Here is a 20,585-nt window from a genome sequence, read left to right on the forward strand (position 1 = left end):
GCTAAATGCTACCCGCTGTCCCTCCAAACACTGTGTTTCAAACTGTACCAAAAAAGTAGAAAGTAGCAAAGCCTGTGTAACAAGAGTATTGTGACAAACTGTCTCTAAGGTGAAAAAACAGCATCCTAACTAAGGAATGATGGATTGCATTATGCAGGCTTGTTGTCGTGTAAATATGGTCCCTCTCTCCACTGTAAAAACAACACCAGCTGTTATTTCTTTGGCCAAATGCTTACCTTGACATTTCCTAACACTGCAATTTGAGCCCAAGGCTGAGAAGGGAAAAAAAGTCCACTTATCTGCACTCTGCTCATTTCAGAAAGTTAACTAAGGTATGATTAGAAGAGAGATTCTGGCCGAGTCTCAAGCTACAGTCTAAGATTGGAGTAATTATTTCCCATTAAAAGCCTGAAGTCTCATCATAGCCACAGCTGACATCAAGTTACTGCGTTACTGTCACCACGCTGCGGTTTCAATCTTACTGGCGAAATGAGAGCGACTTCAGCTGCAAAGGGCACACAGCAAGAGACTACCTCCCCTTTAACATTTCACACTCCATCAAGCCCATTAGCAGATTGGATTTCCCAGCTCATCCCTGCCACTGATTACTGATATACCCTACTGCCGTCGAAGCCCCTCTAATGACTCATCAGCTCGCAAGCCATTTGTCTTTTTTAATGTCAACGACACACAGCATTTGAGCTCCTTACAGATGAATAATTCATTGCCACACGGCAGGGATTTTCACCTTTGACAAAACCTATTTTGGCCATCCAGACTTCATATTTGTGGCTTAGACAGCAGAATAACATATACTGGTGTGAGGAAAGAGCAGGTTTTCTCAGGACAGATTTCCAAAGCAAAGTGAAAATGGGTTTGTGGATTAACTAAATCTGGAATCAACCCGCAACACTTTCCATAAATAAGCGCTATCTATATTGCACCACAGGTGGAGGAGACAGAAAAACAATTCCTCCATCTGAACAGCAAAACAGCACCACTGAATTATTTTGAAAAAACAAACTGTGAATAATGAAGAAGTGCCTGCTAAGCTGCTCATTATGGCAGGCTAATTGGGGATCATTCAAGCCATTTAAATGAGCTCTCCCACAGCAGTTGTTGTTAGACTCCGAACCCAGACTTAGTATTAATGTAATGCAAGAGTAGTTATTACTTAACTCTGACAGCAAACATATTGTTCCGACTAATGCACCGAGATCGCGGCAATAGATCGGCTCCCTAATCACCTGAACCCTGCGGAGGGAGAAGTGGCAGGGGTCCTGTAATGTAAAAAAAAACACCCAGTGTGGGCTCGGCCATACAGCCTGCATTCCATGATAAAAGAAAAGCATCTGCCTAAGTGTTGCTTAAAGGCCCAATCACAAAGTTTAACAGGCGGCCCCAACTCACGGCCAGGGCACAACCTAGGGAGAGAGATTGGGTAATGAGTGTCATCCGTTTTTATCTGACATTTTCAGATGAACAAAATCCTCAAATACAAATCAAACTTAACAATTTTGTAAAATTCATTGAAAAATGACAAACACAACCCTGGTCTTGGTCATGATGGTGGGGTTTTTTAGCCGCAGATTGTTATACATCTAAACATTATACACATTTTTTTAGGCTATTCAAACAGGACTGGGTATCATTTAAATAATGTCGATACCAGTACCAATACCAGCACCCTTAAAGTGTTACTGATATCAACAGAGTACTTTATTTGAAACCCTTTTTTCTATTTAATTTGATACCAATAAGTTGCTTAAAATGCCTCTATACTTTCTATCGTTTTGGTGGCATCTCAGCCAGTTGAGCTGCCAAAAACACCATGTTCGACTTCACCATAACACAGAGTGAACGGGTTGTAGCTGCTGTGGTAGTGAGCCAATCACACATCATATTAAGGCCCTGAAACACCAGGCTGATGGGAAGCAGCTGTTGCCCTTGTCGCTGTGGTGCATCCTGCACGGTTGACCCTCACCAGCCCTCATTGGCTTTGGATTTAATATGTTGAATCAGCGACTGAGATGGCAGAGCCTGTTGTTGAATTAAATCACTCTGATTGGCAGCTCAGCTCAGCAGTAAACAAAGGAATAAACAAAGAGTTAAGTTAAGAGATATAAGGTAAGGTTGTTTTTCGTGATCCATTGAGCTTTTTAACAGAAATGTTCCTGCAGGTTTGTGCAGCTGGTAAATGCCCTTTGTTCTGTCAACACTGGATTGTGTTGTTAAGGTGCTGAATGGCTGACTAGCATCATGATGGTCTTCCAGTTTCTCTTTTTGAATGGTGATTACAGACTGTCTGCTGGTTGGAGATTTATTTCCTCTCACACATGCTACTTGTCTGTTGGTTGTAGTCTTTGCAGTGTGTTCATGTGCAACTTTTTGGCTAATGTCAGTTTTGGGGTGGGGCCTTTACCTTTACCAATAGAGCACTTCAGTCGATACCTTTATATTCTACTTTTTTTTTGCATGGAAGCATTCAGTTGCATAAAATGCTACCAGACACCACAGGTATGTCATTTGGCCATATTTTCAAATATTTTGGTGGCATCTAGGCATGCTGGATTACCAACTCTTTCAAATACATGGTGCTCAACTTCATCACACCGCAGACTGAATGAGTTATAGCTGCTGCGGGAGTGTACCAATCTGACATCACATTAAATCTAAGGCTTGCAGTGATTGGTTGCAAGAAAAACTATAAAAAGAGTTTGTGTTTTTCCCTGACATCTGGGCACAAAAAGGATCAAAAGCAGGTATTGTTTAACTGGAGAAGTGTCAATACCTCATGGTACTTAGGATACCCCGGTGACTTATAAAAAAATATTATGTCGAAGGTCACAGAGGCTCTTAACCGCAACTGCTTGACATTTTAATGAATAAAAACAGATTTCTCATAGAGTCAAAGCTCTAAAACAATATGAAAAAGAATCCATCTGTAGGATTTTAAAAGACCAAATCATAGTAAAAACCCGACATCGAGTAGCAAGAGGAAATCTACCAAGCCCCCTCGTGAATGGCCTGCACTCACCTCACCTGGGCTGGTGTGGCACCGTGTGGCTGGCCTGCCCTCCACCTTCCCGCCGTGCTTTCCCTTGGCACGGGGTGAATGACCTACAGTCTGTGTGTGAAGTGCTTGAGCCAGTTATAGGAGAGAGCCGGGTGCCCAGATAGACCAGAAAACCACTTGCGTAAGAGAGGACAAGAGAACACGGGGGGTGCTCAGGTTGCCCTGTCTGCAGCTGAGGCCACAGGAGCTCAAAAGCAGCTAAAAAAAGTATCCAAAGTTCAAACAACAGACAACAAAGACAAACAATGCTGTCAACGGAGTCTTTGGTGGATTAAGATGTTTGCTTCATAAATGAATGCATACGTACACGTCAAACCAGTCGCTGCGTTCTCGATTATCATTTAAGCAGAGCAGACAATGAGCGTGACTGGTTCTCATCCATTTTTCATTTTGAAAATGAGTGGATCTAATCTCAGAGGGTTGTTAGAGTCTTAAATGACTTCCTGGGATGCTGCCAAGTTTGGAGTTCTGCAAACTAAGGAATTTTCCACTGGTTAACTTCCTAAATAGATGGCATTACTTCAGTGTTATTGCACTGCTCGCTTCAATCAATGCACATCTCTATCATGTCTGGTAGAGCGATGAGTTATTTAATCCTTTGCAAATGTGAACATTTTTGAGGGATTTTGGGGGGCTTAGCTGGGAAGGAGTGGCACAGAAGAGGAACTAACTTGTTGCATTTTAAACAATCAGAGGAAATCAAAATAAATGGTCACAACTTGGTCAATAAGTCAACTGAGCAGCCATTACATATTTGCTGAATATAACAACAATGCAGAGGCATAGGTTTTGTTTTGGGGGGGCAAATATGACACTGGCTGTTTGGGGGTCCTCCAAGGGAAATTCTGAGCATCAAACACTTAATTTCCTGCACTCTGGTGAAATTTTGCTGTAATTATCATCAAAATAAAAGTCTTCTGCTACTTTTTTATTGACAAACACACATGCCCTCTGCATACCTTCTGAAATCTACACCTATGCCACAATGTGTCATCTTTTTTGAAACACCTGGATGGAGTCCTTAAACGTCATGACTGCATCCAATTCCAAGAGGACAATAGGAGAACAATTTCACACATGTATGCCCCAGTCAGTCCTGACATTGAAGAGCAGTGTTAACCAAGGACAGCCACGCAGAGGACATGAAAGAAATGCACTCCTCGCTGAGCATTAGAAACTTCACACAGCCGTAAGCGTTTTCCTGAGCGGAAGCAGCATGACATAAAAATGCTGACCCTGAGGCCACAGAAAGCGATCAAATAGACTCAGTGCAGTGATGTGCTTGAAAAATGAGGGAAAAAGAGAGAAAATCAATAATCCAAGAATCAACGTGGACTAGTATGGAGTTGACTATAGTGAAAAATCTCTTTGTATCAACTGAGGGAAAAGAAAAAGGGAGAGATGAGACATCTTAGGCATTTTTCTGCTTAGTGGGAAAGAGAAAAGCAGGTGGGTGTTGGACGAGCTGGAGACTGGGAGGGTTCAGAGTGTGGGAGTTGTGACCGTCTCCCAACCACCTGTCTGCAGACGTGCCCAGAGGAAACCATAAACAAAACTGCACTCCATCCAATTGACACTTAAAACTGGATTACTGGTAATGATAACATCCTCACAAACAAGGCAAACACCAAACCTGATTGGAAGATTATCAAGTGGGAATGTCCCTGATGAGACATTTCTGAGAAATATCAACCATTTCTCTGAAACAAAGAAAAAAATGACTCAAAATATAAACACGGTATCATAGACCTTTAGTTCATTTACCCTTGAGTCCAAAAGGAGTCAGCTGAACACTGCGTCAATGTCCATTACTTCATACAAGTGATGCAAAACAACTTGGTATGACTCAAATTAAACAGGAAGCAGCATCTTCACTGACTCGTTCATCTGACGTGGTTCTTCTAAAGCTCCACCTCTGTCGTGTTAATGTCAAGCCCTCTAAAGCACAATCTTTACATCTCCCTCGATACACTTACTCGTCCTCTCGGGGGGAAAGATGAAGAAAACAGATACCTGGGTGGCTGAGAGTTGAAAGGCTGAATGTGTTTTATACTTTACTGCCACATCAGATATTGTCAAATGCCAAATCGGTAAGCACTTCCAGGACTTTAGAGGTCACTCCGAGTGAAGCCAACTCTCTGTATCTGTAACCTGAATACTTTCACCAGATGGAAAACACAATCTGTTCAAACTCCCCCAAAGGGATTTGGCAAGACAGTGAGCTCACAGTGTACACATACACAAACACACACACAAAGATTACAATGACAAGTGTGATTTTGCCAAATTATGGTAAAAATGCACACGTCTCACCACAGCAGAGAAGAAGCAGACATGTTTATACCTTGAGCCATGAGACAATAGCCAGCAGAATTATGTGTGCATAATTCCTAAGCTCCACTGTACTCTCCCCTCCTCCACTTTGTTTTAGTGGCCGTGTGAACAGCCGGTGGAAAAAAGAAAAAAAAACACACTATTTGTGCAGTGACAAAAACCAACCAGAAAGGGAGCAGAAGTCTTTAAAATCAAAGTGCAGAAATCCTTCGTTTTGCCCACCAACTCGGGCTTTTTCACTAATACACAGCAGACCGCCTGCAGGAAATACATGATCACATTTTCAAAAATAAAAGCGCATTTGCCGCAAACAGCAGGCTGTAACTTTTTCAACGAGCACTTAAGCCCAAACTTTTCGAGTCTCAAGAAATGCATTCAGACACCGTTTTATTTTCATTCTCTCAATCTTTGCAACCACTCTCCGAGCTGGGTTATCCCAGGCGACTCAGTGTGTGTGCTTCAAAAAATGTTTCAAACTGCACAAACTATGTCACTCGGTACAAAACAAATGCACATAATGTTCTCTCAAGCCTTTTAAAAACTACATCCAGCACTGTCATCTCTCCAAAAAGCGTCTCTCCGGTCGATCTGTTCTCACAAACAGATTCGTGGCATGTTTCTACCTCCACATACAAAAAGGTGAATCACACAGCCGCACAACAGGGAAAAAAAGGGGAAAAATCTCACCAGCTTTACAGGGATCCTTATAGTCGATCGCCTCTGATGTGGCAGTGGGCTCCACATAGTAGCCTGGATCAATCGCTTCCAAATCGATCGCCAATATCACGCCGAGACAGGAGAGGAGACACAAACATCTCGCCGTGAGATCCATTATTGTGGTGGGGGAAACGGCGAAAGGCGAGGATAAAGGTAAAGGAAGAGAGAGGGACAGAGGGGGAGAGAGAGAGAGACAGAAGAGTGAGTGAGAGAAAGAGAGAGAGAGAAAATGGGAGGTTTTGGGGGGAAACGAGATCCCTCTGGAGGGCGGGTTTTAAATCCAGCCTCTCACCGGTGTCTTCTTGGCTCTGGGGGCAGTGATTTCTCTCCTCCGAGTGCAGAGTAGACTGCCGGAGAAACTTTGATGATCTGGCAGCTCCACAGGGGCGGTGAAAATGCCCTACTACTCGGTGATGCCCCTGTGTATTTTTATTGCTCCCTAGTCGCTCCATCAGGGGTCCTTGAAGAGCATATGAACGACTATAATTTGCTTCACTACGTATTATCTCTTTGTGAAGGATGAATATTGAGGTGACAGTTTCCCCTGTGCTGTCTCAACAGTCTTGTTGTTTATATCCACTGAGTTTAATTCAATATTTAATGTACCAAAGTAAAGATATTAGTTTCCTAGGGCAAGAGCTTGTTTAAAAAAAAATGACCTCGTGGCGTTCAATGTTGGCTTTCATGTTGTCAATAAAAGTACAATTTAAACTGTACTTACATGTCATATTTGTCATACTTATTTCTGTATCTCTTTGCAGCTTAATTAAAGTTGTTTACACGCAAACTCCATTCTTCGCTGTCCCCTTTTTTACCCCCTTTTACACACATTGCGCACGAGACTACCTAGCAGAAACGCGCACTAAATTTACGCACGCACAATCACGTGCGCTCCAGTCGCCACCTCGCGCTATCACACGCGCGCACACTCACAAACAAGCAGACTGAGCTTGACCTTTCTGCAATACTCGCATAGAAGGAGTCGCGAGCAAATTGAAGTGATTAGAGCGCCACCCGTTGGTGATTTACGGAACACTACACGACGACATAGTGAAGTCAAATGTAAATAAACACACAAGGCAGGAAATTTGTAGTTTTATTCATTTATTAATTGGAACAGGAGCTTTTCTGGCAGTAAGGCTGTAGGTACCTCATATAACCACTGAGAGCTTAACTGGACTTTAAGCCTACCTTTTTCTATACATTTAATTAATCACATCTGTAATTCTGATTAATTTGTTATTCATCTTTCCGGTACCATCTGTTTTTGTATTTTGTATTATTTTGAGAACCTCTAGACAAACATGTATATCTAAACAGATACAGATGTAGTACTGTATATGGGTGTATATGACAAGTCAAAGTGTTGCTATTATTTTCTTATTATCTACCTGTGCCTGTGTGTATAAATATATTCTATGTAGTTAGTTATAGTTCAAGGCACAAGGACAATCCTGCACTTTTTTTTCTGACTTGTACTACTAATGTAAAGTAAATTAGCGGTATCAAAACTGGTTTGTGCATATTCAGTACACATAAGCGTTAAAGGTCATGGTCTTATTTTCAGACTCCGTTCAAATTTGAATCTACTTAATTCTAACTGAGGTAAACATCAACTAAAAATGTATTCAGAAAGCCAATAGCCAATTACTTGCTCTTAGGCAGCAGTAGCTTAGTCCATAGGGATTTGGCTTAGGAACTGGAGACCCTTGAGCGAGGCACCAAACCCCAACTGCTCGTGGCGCTTGTCTATGGGCAGCCCCCTTGCTCTAACATCTCTCCATTTAATGCATGTGTGTGTATTTCAGGCCTGTGTGTTTGTCACATGTAATTAACAACAGAGTGAAATACTTGCATTAACCCTCTGGGACTAATAAAGCATGTCTTTTTCTTCTTCTTCTAATCTTCTATTAATTAGTCACTGCCATTAATCAGAGAAGATTGCATCACTAAACTGAATTACTGTCTCTCTAGTTTCCACTCACATCAACCTCACTGCTTTAGAAAATAACAGAAGTGTGCTAGAGACTGGATGGAGAGACCTCAGATGGATTGCTTGAATATCCACTGCTGCTGCTGATGATGATGGGAGGCTATATGCCAGCAGCTCTGTTGTTCTCTGTCTGACTGGCATCAGTTATCCTGTCCCTGCCTATTTCACACAAAGCCCGGCTTATATAAGAGGGAGGAGACACGCTCTGCTCTTTATCTTATCTAACTGCTGCCTATGTGAGGAATTTAAGACAGGATGTCAGCTGAGAGGAGTGGGCTGTATTTATGCTGTTGCTGTAAACACAGCAGTATAACTATCATGCAAGTGCCTTCATTTATATTTTGAATACGAGGAGTTTCTCGGCTTCCTCAATACAAGTGTTGAACACAGTTACAAATATTTAGATAAGGAGACAGGGAACACAGTTGAGTCTTTTCAGGCAAATCAGTTTTTTTTAATGTGGGAGTTTAGAACCAAAATGTCTATATACAGGGAAGTGATGGCAGTGCAGATGAAAAATATTGCCTTATACAGTAGTTTACTGGAAACAAATTAAACAACTGCTGTAAATCGTAAACACAGACAAACATGACCTTTCATGTAACGCAGCATTTTGAGTGCATAGTTTGTATTATTCAAAGTGAGCATTGAACAGGTGCACATTCAGCCCCACATTGTCTTTGTTAATATACTGTACTGTTATCACCAACACTGACATTTATTAGCGTTGAGGTTTAGTTCTTACTACATCTATAAGCCTATTATCTGGTGAAGTTGTTTGTTATGGTGAAAGAAAACTGCTGCACAGAAAGCAATTATTATGATGAAATACTGTAATGATGTGAATATAGTTACGTTGACAAGTAATATGCCACGACTAACATTTAAATATAGTTATTTTACAAATACGGATATATTTATCAAATCATCAAAATGCTTCACACAAAAGCTGACTTTCCTGTTGATCATACATGTCCACACCTATATGATCAATGCAAAAGAGATGATGGCAAAAGACTTAACATGCACTCAGAAAAAATATTTTTTTATATCTTTTTTTTAAAGTAGGCATATGGTGTTCACCAAGACCAAGACCATCTTTTTGTAGGTTGTACAGCAGTTTTATCACAGTCAAGGTAGGTTGCAGTTCATCCTCACATGATATAATTTCCTCCCTTGAGCATAAGGTGTGATCATTTTTTATACCTGGCTGTCACGATGTTAAAGGTGTAACGACAGAGCACAGACTGTAGCATGTGGACCACCACTGCAGTGCTCAGCGAGTCAGCGGTGGCCATCTGTGCACAGAGGTTAAACAATGTAGCAGCTCAGCCACGTCCGACAGTGAGTGACTGCGTGGCCTTTCACTACCATCTCGACAGGGGAGCTCTCTGGAGGACGTGAGGCAGGTGTTCTGAATGTTGTGGGGTGGCGTGTTCATCATTTCAGGGAGGGTACAGTCTCATCAGCAGGCTGCGGCTCCTAGATGCCTCTGGCACAGCACCAGCTTATGTCAGGTGTAACACCACATGGAAAGCTTTCACTGCTGTAAAAAGGCACAGTGGAATTAATGAACTCAGGCTAAAAAAAATAAGCCTGTATTGATGTCTTAAGGATAAAGCAAGAAAAAAGACATTTATTTGGCTCTAGAACTGACTGACAACATTTGAGTTCACATAGCGTCTTCAGTAATAATGCAAGAATGTTATCAGCAGTGCAGCTCCCTTTTGTGCACAGCCTCCTATTTAGATGGATTAAGATAATACTTAGCTGATGAAGTCGTTCTCACTCTGCAGTCATGGCAGATTTTTATGTAACTTCCTATAACCACTGTAGTCAAAATATATGTGAATATCACAGTCACAGTACTCATGTCTAGTATAAGGGGGCATCTGTGAAAACAGCTGTTCTATAAAAAAGAGCTTTGATTTAGCAAAGTAAAAGCTAAACCTACTAAGCGGCATCATCTCAAATAATAACGAACCATATCAGTGTTCCTTTGTTTATACTCTTAAAACCTCAGTATGTGCATTTACTGTTTTGTGAGTGACTTAAAATGCACATTAAACTACACAATAGCATGATAAATTTGTTCAATGATTACTGTTTAGTGCAGCGTATTAATAATTAATTAATCCGCTATCACTTTAATAAACAGCTGTGGTTGACAAAATTCACCGTATTGTGAAGATATTTGTAAAGAGATAAACTGCCTTGGGTTGTGTGGATAACAGACAATGTGGGCAGTGAGAAAGCAAAAAAAGGCAATGTTGCATGAATCAACAAACAGAAAGCCAACATATAGTATTACGTTGGAAAGAATAAGCTATATTAAGCGCTCCAAGCAGAGTGAGGAGATATCGGGAGCCATTAGATCTTTAAATGAGACACACCTTAGGCTCAAGGTTGCGAGTCGGCGTCACCTCGCCAGCTTGGCTGACAGATCCCACTCTACTCGTCTGTGCTCCTCGCAGGGTCACCGTTATGGAAGTGGGGGCTTTCTGCCCTACTGACACACAAACAAAACTGCTCAGCACTAACAGCTAGACATGCTAAAGCACAGAATACACTACGAGTAAAACTGGATCAGAGCGTCTGACTTTGCCACAGATGTCAAACATTGTTGCGATGGAAGCCGTAAGAATGACCGTTTTGCTTTGTGGTCAAGTCAGCAAATTAAAAAAAACAGCAGGTTGTTGGACAATGTGGACATAATGGGAGGTAAATGTAAATCTTTAGTTAGGCGAGAGGGGTGAGAAACACGACTGACTTACACCAAAAGAAAAAGAAAAGAAACAGGAGCAATGAAAACATGAGTTTGATTCCAGTCTTTATTGTAACAACAAAAACAGAGGTTTGGGTAATGCCGCGTGACTATGTTATTGCTTTTCAACATGTCTGTCAAAGGTCAGCATTCATACATGTGAATATTATCAGCAGGTGATTTAATGGAAGAGTTTACAAAATGTTACTACATGAAGAGCCAAGCAAAATAAACACAAACAGGAAATGACAGCTCGAACAAACAAAGCAGTCCTGATTGAACTTTTAAAATTTGGTCAATAATACCCACATTATTCACAATTCCTCCGCCTCAAATGGTTTCATACTGTTATATTTATTTTACATTTCCATCCTTTTCTTCATGAACATTATGTGTCAAACATTAGCTGGGAACTCGAAATTCTGACCTCGCATTTTCCATATGGCTCTTTCTGAACATGAAAACAAAACTTGTTTTGACCCCACTGATCTGCCCGCTGATGCTGTACATCTGCTGCACACCTGACTCTGCAAACCTTTTAACCGTCAGGTTCTTCCAGGCAAACTATCTACACACACGACGACAGAGCTGTCCTCTACGGTCCTCCACTGTGGCACGCCTCCCTGGCCTACAGACGTCCTGAACTAGTGTTTCCAAAACAAAGGATGATTGAACTCTGAGCATTCAACGTGGCCGTCGTGTTTTGGCAGTTCGAGACATACCAGCGGTTTGATTGGTGATGTGCGCCAAGCCGGGCAAGCTGCTCGCCAATTTGGCCAGCCCGCCATTAGTGAGCAGCTGGTGGATAGCGGTGGTTTTAGCCACTCCTCCTGTGGTGACCACAGGCAACGCCCGGAGCAGAGTACTGCTGCTGGTACCGATGGAGCTTAGGACCTGACCCTGGGGCTTGCCACACGCCGCCTGAGGACGGAGGAGAAGAAGACGAACAAATAGTTTATGGTCTCGTCATAAACAAAGACAATAAACTGAGGATGAGCTTCATATTTTAACTCCATTAGTAATCCTTGCTAAGAGTTTTCCTGTTGTGTGTATACACACTTCTTATCTGACAGACCGGTACACTCTGAATCTGTCAAATACCCACTGCGCCCCCTTTGGAGTGAGTATGAACTCTTAACCTCAGGGCGTAGGTACAGGGTGCCCAGGATGAGGACAAAAAGAGGCATCACATCGTTTTTACCACAGAGCACTCAGCTGCTTAATCAGGTCTGATAATACAGTATGAACTCAGCACCGTGCGCTTTTCTGCGCTCGCTATTTGACATTCTTTCATGTAATCATGCAATGCTCTAATAATTTTTTTTAAGTGATGTTATTTTGATAATTTTTTTTATGTTATTATGTGCTGTCCAGTATGGATGTTGATGTCTTTTGTCATTTATGGTTTTTTATGCTTTTGGTGCAAAACCACTTCCCCTAGGGGCAATAAAGGTTGTCATTCATTCAATTGACATTCAGTTGCCATTTAAATGGGTGCATTAAGATAAAACCGAAATGTGCACTTATTCAACCCTTATTAAACAAATGCAACCCAGGATTTTCCTTTAAAAAAGTATCTAATGTAGAAGTAATTCCTCTCAATCATCACTTATGACCCACTAGAAGTGTGTGGCGGTGTATTTAGTCACAGAGACTCTGCCCTCTGTCTATATTTCTTATTTTCTGTGCTCATGACGTTAATGGGCATGTACACCCACAGCGCTCCAGTGAAGTCGGGGCTTAATAATAAGGTAGTGGCCAGGTGCCAGACCATTAGCAGAGAGACAAAAAAAAATTACAAGGCAAAACACCAAGCCAGAGTGAATTTGTGGGGGTTTTTTTTGGAGAGCGTGTTTACAAACAGTAACTGACAATCATGTATAGTATAGTTTTATATAAATAAGCTTAACAAAATATTTGATAGCACTCTCAGTATGACAACACCACCACAAACTATAACCTCGAAAATGAAAATCAGTCGGAATCAATATCTTTTTAAAACCGTTTTAACAAAAACTAGACATTATCACAAACATGAAGGTAGGATTTACTTAAGGGTGTACATCACAAGTTTCATTTTTACAACAATGATACAATATTTGCTGATATTACAGTCTGCCATGACACAATTTTGAATCAGTTCAGGGGCCTGTAATTGATATATGCCCATTTCCCACAATCAGTTACATTTATATCAGCTTACCAAATAAAACTAAAACATTAGGAGTTTCATGAGCAATCTATCTTGCAATGGTATTGTTTGCAAATGGCATGTGCTTTTGTCTGTTGACCCGTCTTTTCTCAGAAATCCAAAATATTTCCAAACTGCTGATTAATGCCAGAGAGGGAAGTAAATATCCTCATTGTCTTTTTCTTGGCTGCTTGTCACTGTCTGCCTGGCACAAGGCCGCTCGCTCAGTTTGAATATTTAGGAAGGTGTACTTGAACGGAAATGGTGACACAAACATGCCATGGGAATTTCAAAATAGAGGTGTAACATAAAAATGTTAAAATATATCAATGTTCTGGTGATACTGAATCATACTGTTGCATTAGTTTTAACTAGTTGGACCTAATGAACTGGCAACTGAGTGTAACACTATATATCCTGTACAACCTGAGAAAGAAGAAAAACCCTCCATTTTAACTAGTGTGTATATATATATCGATATTTATATATATATATATATATATATATATATATATATATATATATATATATATCGATATTTATATATATACACTAAATCTATGCTCTGCTGTTGAAATTTAACCTCTCACCCAAACACAGTATTTACAGGCTTGAAGTGGTAGTTTTTTTTCCCATATTTTAGCCAACTAACCAGGATTCAAGGTTATGTTTTTTTCAATTGCTCAGTTGGGGTTGGCTTAATAGTCAAGTATGGAAATGGCTCTCTCCTTGGCTACTTCTTCATCAGCTAAGGAAAAACCCCACAGTATATTTCTCCTTTTTTTGCCTGATAGGGCAAGTAAGTTGCTAAATTTACTAGCTTGGTGTAACATTTTACTTGCCCCCGGCTTATTAGCATGCCTTGCTGACTGCAAATTTGTGCATATTTAATACTTTGGAAAATTGTTGTCAGAGGTGCACATAATTCCCTGTGACTGAACTTGAAACAAGCAAAACTTCCATCGTGACCGTTCAAGCTTTTATGTCATTATATAACCAAGCCGTACCTGGGTGCTGCCTGTGTTGGCGGCTGTGGTGGGTAAGCTAGGAGCTTTGGTGACGATCTCCTGAAGACTGAAACTTAGGCCTTGTAGCAGACTGCTGGCGGAAGCTGCTGCACGGAAACACAAAGACAGTGAATCAATGGAGCTGAACTTTGGGTGATATATTATCACAACAACTACTTTTACACAGGCCTAAACTAGATGGACACACAAACACACACACAAAGAGAACATATGAATGTAATGTCCAAAGGGTAAGGTTCGGGACAGCGACAGACAGCGATGGCGCAAGAGGTAATCAATGATGATGTTTGCTTGAATATGTTGTCCTAACACACTGTTCTCATCCAGTGTCCAAGATCTCCCTCTACAAAGTGGTTAGAGCTGCACTGTGTGTTGAGGTTACTGTGCTCTGATTAGCTGCACAGCTGCGAATGCAAACAGGCGTGCAGGGCAGGACAGGACAGAGATACCTTGGGCAGTAGCCGGAGCTTGCGCCTGGACTGGTGTGGAGGACCCTGACACCATGCAAGGCTGCACGCTGTTGAATGAGCTGGAGCCTGGGGACAGGGCACCAGATACCTCTGAGAGACTACCAGACCTGCAGTGACACACATAACCACCAATCTACTCAGGAGCTACCCCAGCAAGTGATGTTTGGCCATCACTCAGCTCCCAGACTACACCACTCATCAATCCCTCTGCACCAGACACACTTTTGTCCAAAAAAGGTGGGGGTGTGGCCATGGGTGTAGGCATGATTAGGGGTTTAAGCGCTCTATACTGAATGTGCCTGTGTGAAGCAGGGCAGGCGAGCTTACCGCTGGCCTGTGAGAAGTCCAGAGAGCTCCTTGGCTCCAGCCACAGTCTGCCCCACTGTCACCGTTAAAGGCTTTCCAGAGACACCCACTGCAGAAAAAAACGGATCACATCATGATGGTCAACTGTTCATTAGAAACAGGATGAAAGAATGATCAAGCTAGGTAGTAGTGCATTACAAGTGCCATACTTTACATTTTCAAGAGTAAATGGTTTTCAAAAGCCCTATTTTACTTTAGCAAAACTGTACACTGAACAAAAACACATTTCTCCTTCTATCTAGAAATCTCAGGGTTTCCCCACATATTCATTTATGTGTGGCGGCTACAATAAAAACATCTACTCTACCGCCACCAATAGATTTTCTATTTTTGGAACTGGACTGATCACTAGGAGCACTGTTAAAATATATAAACCGTTTGGTTATTCATGGCACACTCTCGGCGCACAGAACACATTCGTGGCACAAATGGAGCAGCACAAGGTCACGTGCGTTAAAAGTCAGACTTAACCATTCATTCTGCTGGGTCTTTAAGTTTGCTTTCACATGCAGCAGCTGCTCCTTTTTTCTATCATATCTTTTTGATATGATCTGATCAACTCTGAACAGATCAACTTTCCACTCTGAGTCACAAACTGCTGCTGAGGAAGAGAATCTTATGGAGAGCTCCGCCTGCGCTGTGCACACAAACTCTCAATCTGTGACAAACACTGGATCTGTATAAAGGTGAGTTTCTACCCATCCAGGCCACTACTGATTTTATTAATGCACTAGACCACTAACAACAGTATCTGTTAGGTAGTATAGTATAAAGCATATATCAAACTAGGACTGAACAAAAATTTGAAATGCCATCAAAAATGTCACATGGCCTACTTGTCAAATCCCAGGAGGCAAAGTAATTTTAAGGCGAAATGTGTGTCAACATTATTTCAAATGATTTAAATTATTTTAAATTACTTATATAAAGACATTACCAATCAAAAATTGTTGTGCTGCAGAGATGTCCTGGCCTACACAACATATTCTACAGACCTAAAAGAAATACTGTCATATGTAGGATTTTCCTCAAAAACAATGTATAAAATCACACAACAGTAATCCCCCTCAATCATTACTTATGACCCACTAAAAGTATGTGGCAGTGTATTTATCTGCAAAGAGTCTGCTCTCTGCCTGTGTTTTCAAATTTGATTCTTATTTTGCTGTGTTCAGGATGTTCCTGGGCACAGCCCACAGGTGAGGTCGGGACTTTGTAAAAAGGTGATGACCAGGTGCCAGACTGTAAGCGGCACACATCCAAGAGAAAGCTACAAAAATCATGGTCACGGCGCAGAAAAACACGAATGTAGCCACGCGAAATACTAAGTGGTTTGAATCTGGGCTTGGCTTTCACTTTTACTTTTGATACTGTTTATTAACAGTACACAGTATACCTTCAAAAAACATTTTTGTTTGGTACAGTTCCCTGTTAAACACCATAAACATTTTAATGTTTTTAAAATGAAAAGGAGAATACCAATGTTAAATATCATATTACAGTATCAGTCAAAATAATGTCGCTTTAATATTTTTTTCAAAATCGTTCAGGCCTTTGGCTAACTACTGCTTCTCATATGTGCTTACTGAAGTAAGGACAGAGGGTTTTGTACCTTCCTGTGAAGCGGGGCTGATGGTGACCCCTGCTGATTCGCTCTGGGAAACAATGGTGACCTTGATCTTGGCTCTCTTGGAGGCTTTGCTTGGCGTGGGACTAGGCGTCTGCCTCCTCTTGCCATGGGATCTCAGTTCCTCTCTGTCCAGGCCCTCCATGTGATCACTGGTCACTGGCACTGCACCAAACAAACACACACACACACACACATAACCACAAATATTGACCAGACTGCTGAGGGGACTTTAACTTGGGCTGTTAAATCCCTTTGTCACCCCACTATTAAAATAAAATCCTATCTGTCTGCAATATAAACCTGCTTTGAAAATGGTTCAGCAGTACAAAATGTGCTGTTCTGAGTTCAAGAAATGTAAAATTCAAAGTATGACACTGGTGTTTATTGAGGAGCCAGTGCGGTATATCAGAAGGTGGCATTCATATAAAACTAAAGCGATGGAAACCAAGGAAAATATAAAAGAAGGAAAGGTCATGACATCACACACACACACACACACACACACACACACACACACACACACACACACACACACATTCATGTGATGCTTATTGAACTGCAACTTAAGTCTGGCTTGTCAAACATTGTCACTGACTCAAGACCTTTCCTTCTTTTACACTTTCCTTGATTGAAATAAGGAAAGAAGTGAAAAGATACAGAGGATAGAGAAAGGAAGAGGGATAGACACTTACCAAAAATACAAGGAGGGGTGCCAGGAGGAAGATTTTTCCTCACAAGCATGTTTTGTTTCATAAAAGCAGCAAACTGAGCTGGAATGAATTGGAAAGAAAGCCGGAAAAGAAAGTTGTAGGAAGAGACAGAGGATGAGAGGAGAGTATTTCAGTCACGTTCTATCTCACCCCATTTCAAGCAGTGGCCTGATAATCTCTTAAACGCTTAACTTGCAGTCATTTTACATCTCACACGCCACCCTGCTCAGCTCAGCAGAAGTTGAGGTGAATGACTCATTGTAACAAGTTTACATAAACAAGTGGGGGCGAAAGTGAGAGCTGTGTACGCACAGGTACCGAGGATCACTGCGCACGTGTAGGTGAACGTGACTGCATACTGTGTTTTCAATGAATCCAGAGTCGAGTGAGGTGGTGAACTAACCTTGAGCCTGCTTGTGAGTGAGTACTGTGCCAGAGCGCTGCATGTGTGTCTTGAGGAGCTGCGTGGCTGTGATCAGACTGGACTTCTGTGCTGGAGACAGACCAGACGTCTTGGGTTTGGGACTTGAAGTAGGACTGCTGCAGACGCTAGACAGATCCTGAAAAAACAGTGGAGAGGAGGAACACCTGATGAGCAACGACTCATTAATGTCAGTCACCGAGCATGTAAACCTATTGCTCTCAGTATTCCATAGATATATTTCTTTAACTGAAAATAGTTGCAGCCAGCTCAAATGAGGTCAAAATGTTAGAAGATTATAAATGAAAACCAATCCTGAAATCCTGAATTCTGTAATTCAAGTGAGTTGAGGAGGTGAAAAACCATCATTAAAAATTTTCCAACTTTAACACGGTCTGGCATTATAATTTCACATTATCCAGTATTTTTTCAGTCCTCTAAACTGAAAAAATGCACATAAACAGGATGACTCTCAAAACACTACCATTTCTCTCATGATTTTTCCATGACTGGACAGTTATTCCCAAATGTACCAAATTTTGAAAATAGAAATGAAACAAAGCAATCTATTCAAGGATGGGAATCTCTAGGCCCCTTACGATTTAATTCAGATTCAAATGGTTACAATGCAATTTAAAAACATATTCATGAACCTTGATGCCATAACATTTTTATCTCTATACATGATATAGTTTCTCTTCTCTGTAGTGTTCCCCAATTATTGTGCTAAGAAGCTCAGTGCAACAGTTTTTATTGTGTTTTGTTGGTAATTTAACTCGGTACATTATGTGCAATAAAAGCAAGTTCCCAAAAAAAACAAAGATGGACAGGCGTAAACCGCTTCAAGCATTTGAAACACAATCTAAAATACCTCCTTTTTTTAAAAACATTGCCCAACTTGTATCTGGTGATGGTCGTAGGGATGCTAGTCACTCTTAACAATTTCAAGAACTTGGTTTTAAATTTCAGAATGACTTTTCAGCATCAAGGCATAATCTTTCAAGAAGAGAAGAGATAAGATATAAGATTTGATTTTTCCCCCACTCTACAGTACATGTGATGCAACTGTGGTCATTCATCATTTTTCCAAGAAATAGAAATATTTGCATTACTATCTAAAGTATTCTTTAGTAAAATTTTCATCAAATGCAGCCCTGTTTAATCATTGAAAGGCTATAAATAAGAGACACTTTGGGTCATTTGAAAAAAGTTGGTAACTTCTGTTCACTGACCTCTGAACCTGATGGTGAGATGGGAACTCTAAGCGCAGGGGAGGCAGGTCGTCCTCTCTCCATGTCAAAGGGAAGCTCCCGCCGAGGTCTTTTCTTCTTCTCTGTGTCCAGGTCCCTCATCTCCCCTGATCCATGGCTGTGGCCCTCTGCCCGTGTGAGGACGCCTGACAAGAAGTCAGCGATCTCATCCTGCAGATTAGTCATGAAAGAACATCAACATCACAGTCATAGGGAAGAAAAACTCCAGAGAAAACCTTGTAATCCTCCAGTTAAAGGAACCAACCTGAATGCAGCGGTCCACCATGGTCTGTGTCAGGCCCTCTGATTTCATCTTCGCTGAATTGATTCTGTGGAGGGAGACCATTCAGTTTTACTAAAACCACTGAATATGACATTCCTCCTACTCTAGAAAGCTACAAGAAAAGAGATATGCGAAAAAGAATATCATATTCTTATACTTCTTGCTGCTTAAACAGCCAATTAGAGGTTGCGACTGACCTGAGGTTGTCGTCCGATCCTCCCACCACCACCATGCTGTTGTCTGCCCTCAGCTTCTCTCTGAACTCCTCCATGCCCTCGATGCTGCACTGCAGAGCGTTCTGGCCAACCACAAACAACACCGGGGTCTTCATGTCAAGCAGCGGGTCATCAACATCCTGCAAACCAGTAGCACATTAACTTCCATTAGAGCTACTGACTTGATGCCAGAGCTATGTTTTTCTTAGCAACAAAGATGTCCAAGGTCTTACCCCTCTTGGTCCGTTGACTGTTAGCAGCGGGAAGCCAAGACACACTACAGCGGTCAGATACTCCATAAGGGATACCTGAAAAATAATCAGTATTCAATTACCTAATAATGCTTTAAAGAAAACAAAAATCATTTGCGTTCTTTCACAGGTAAAAAACACTTAGCCTCACATTATATCACAATGATATGTTATAAGAAGTCTTACATGACACGCGATGAGAGCACCGGCATTCCAGCCTACCAGGATAATGGGTTTGTGGGGAAAGTGACTGTGAACCTGGTGATTAAATTTATAACACATTATTAATACAGCTACAGACCAGTCATATACAAAATCACACATAAAACAAAACAGAGGCTGTATGCTGCATGGGTCTTTTTTCCCCATTTTGACCTCACAGGCATGATCACTAACGTGTTAAAAGAAACAACAGAGATGAGATCATTTGTGGGGTAAATAATTTCAGAAAGAGGCATTTAAACACAATGTGTCTCGTGGGTCAGTGTGTGGTTTAATGTGCATGTAACAAGCACTGCCAGTTAATAAATCACAGAAAAAGTGCACTCTGCAAGGGTTAAGAAATGTGAAAGTAGTTTTATTTACGTTGTCAGTATATGACTGTCTTTCGTGCAATGGTTGTTTTTTTTGAATGTGCACATTTAAAAAAACTCAACCTCGTGGATTTTACAAACAACATCACCATTATGCAGCAACTACTGACACATAGGTTGCAAAAAAAACAACAGAACATCTTACCTCCATGACCTTGGCTCGGACAGTGCCCAGCATGTGCTCTAAACACTGTGTGATGCCAATATTGGCTCCGCTGTTTACGTGGGTGTGCACTGGAATGACCTGACAAAGAAACAGCTATTATAGGCACCGTTCTAGAAAGAAAAAAACA

The 20,585-nt window shown here is 41.3% G+C and overlaps 2 protein-coding genes across 4 annotated transcripts in view; both read right to left on the reverse strand.

Annotated features, from left to right (window-relative positions):
* Positions 1-6,388, reverse strand: part of bmp1a (bone morphogenetic protein 1a) — a 38,222-nt gene extending 31,834 nt beyond the window's left edge. The window contains exon 1 of the mRNA XM_042489010.2: positions 6,098-6,388. Within this exon, the coding sequence (XP_042344944.1) occupies positions 6,098-6,242 (145 nt within the window). The 5' untranslated portion in view covers positions 6,243-6,388. The remainder of the gene's footprint in view (positions 1-6,097) is intronic.
* A 2,157-nt stretch (positions 6,389-8,545) lies between these two features.
* Positions 8,546-20,585, reverse strand: part of kansl3 (KAT8 regulatory NSL complex subunit 3) — a 52,790-nt gene continuing 40,750 nt past the window's right edge. For 2 of the 3 annotated variants that reach the window (XM_088076942.1, XM_088076941.1), the window contains 15 exons: positions 20,438-20,536; positions 19,886-19,957; positions 19,682-19,756; positions 19,431-19,588; positions 19,216-19,279; positions 18,933-19,121; positions 17,683-17,839; positions 17,262-17,339; positions 16,552-16,731; positions 14,901-14,988; positions 14,553-14,680; positions 14,083-14,189; positions 11,607-11,805; positions 10,514-10,629; positions 8,546-9,666 (listed from right to left, as the gene is read on the reverse strand). In XM_088076942.1, the coding sequence (XP_087933068.1) occupies positions 9,661-9,666; positions 10,514-10,629; positions 11,607-11,805; positions 14,083-14,189; positions 14,553-14,680; positions 14,901-14,988; positions 16,552-16,731; positions 17,262-17,339; positions 17,683-17,839; positions 18,933-19,121; positions 19,216-19,279; positions 19,431-19,588; positions 19,682-19,756; positions 19,886-19,957; positions 20,438-20,536 (1,716 nt within the window). In that variant the 3' untranslated portion in view covers positions 8,546-9,660. Of the gene's footprint in view, positions 9,667-10,513; positions 10,630-10,933; positions 11,806-14,082; positions 14,190-14,552; positions 14,681-14,900; positions 14,989-16,551; positions 16,732-17,261; positions 17,340-17,682; positions 17,840-18,932; positions 19,122-19,215; positions 19,280-19,430; positions 19,589-19,681; positions 19,757-19,885; positions 19,958-20,437; positions 20,537-20,585 lie in introns of those variants that run through there. The other variant, XM_088076940.1, reaches the window with a different exon arrangement.

This window comes from Plectropomus leopardus, chromosome 4 (assembly GCF_026936395.1).
Source record: "Plectropomus leopardus strain MGB_pleo_1.0 chromosome 4, ASM2693639v1, whole genome shotgun sequence".
NCBI classification, from domain to species: Eukaryota; Metazoa; Chordata; class Actinopteri; order Perciformes; family Serranidae; genus Plectropomus; species Plectropomus leopardus.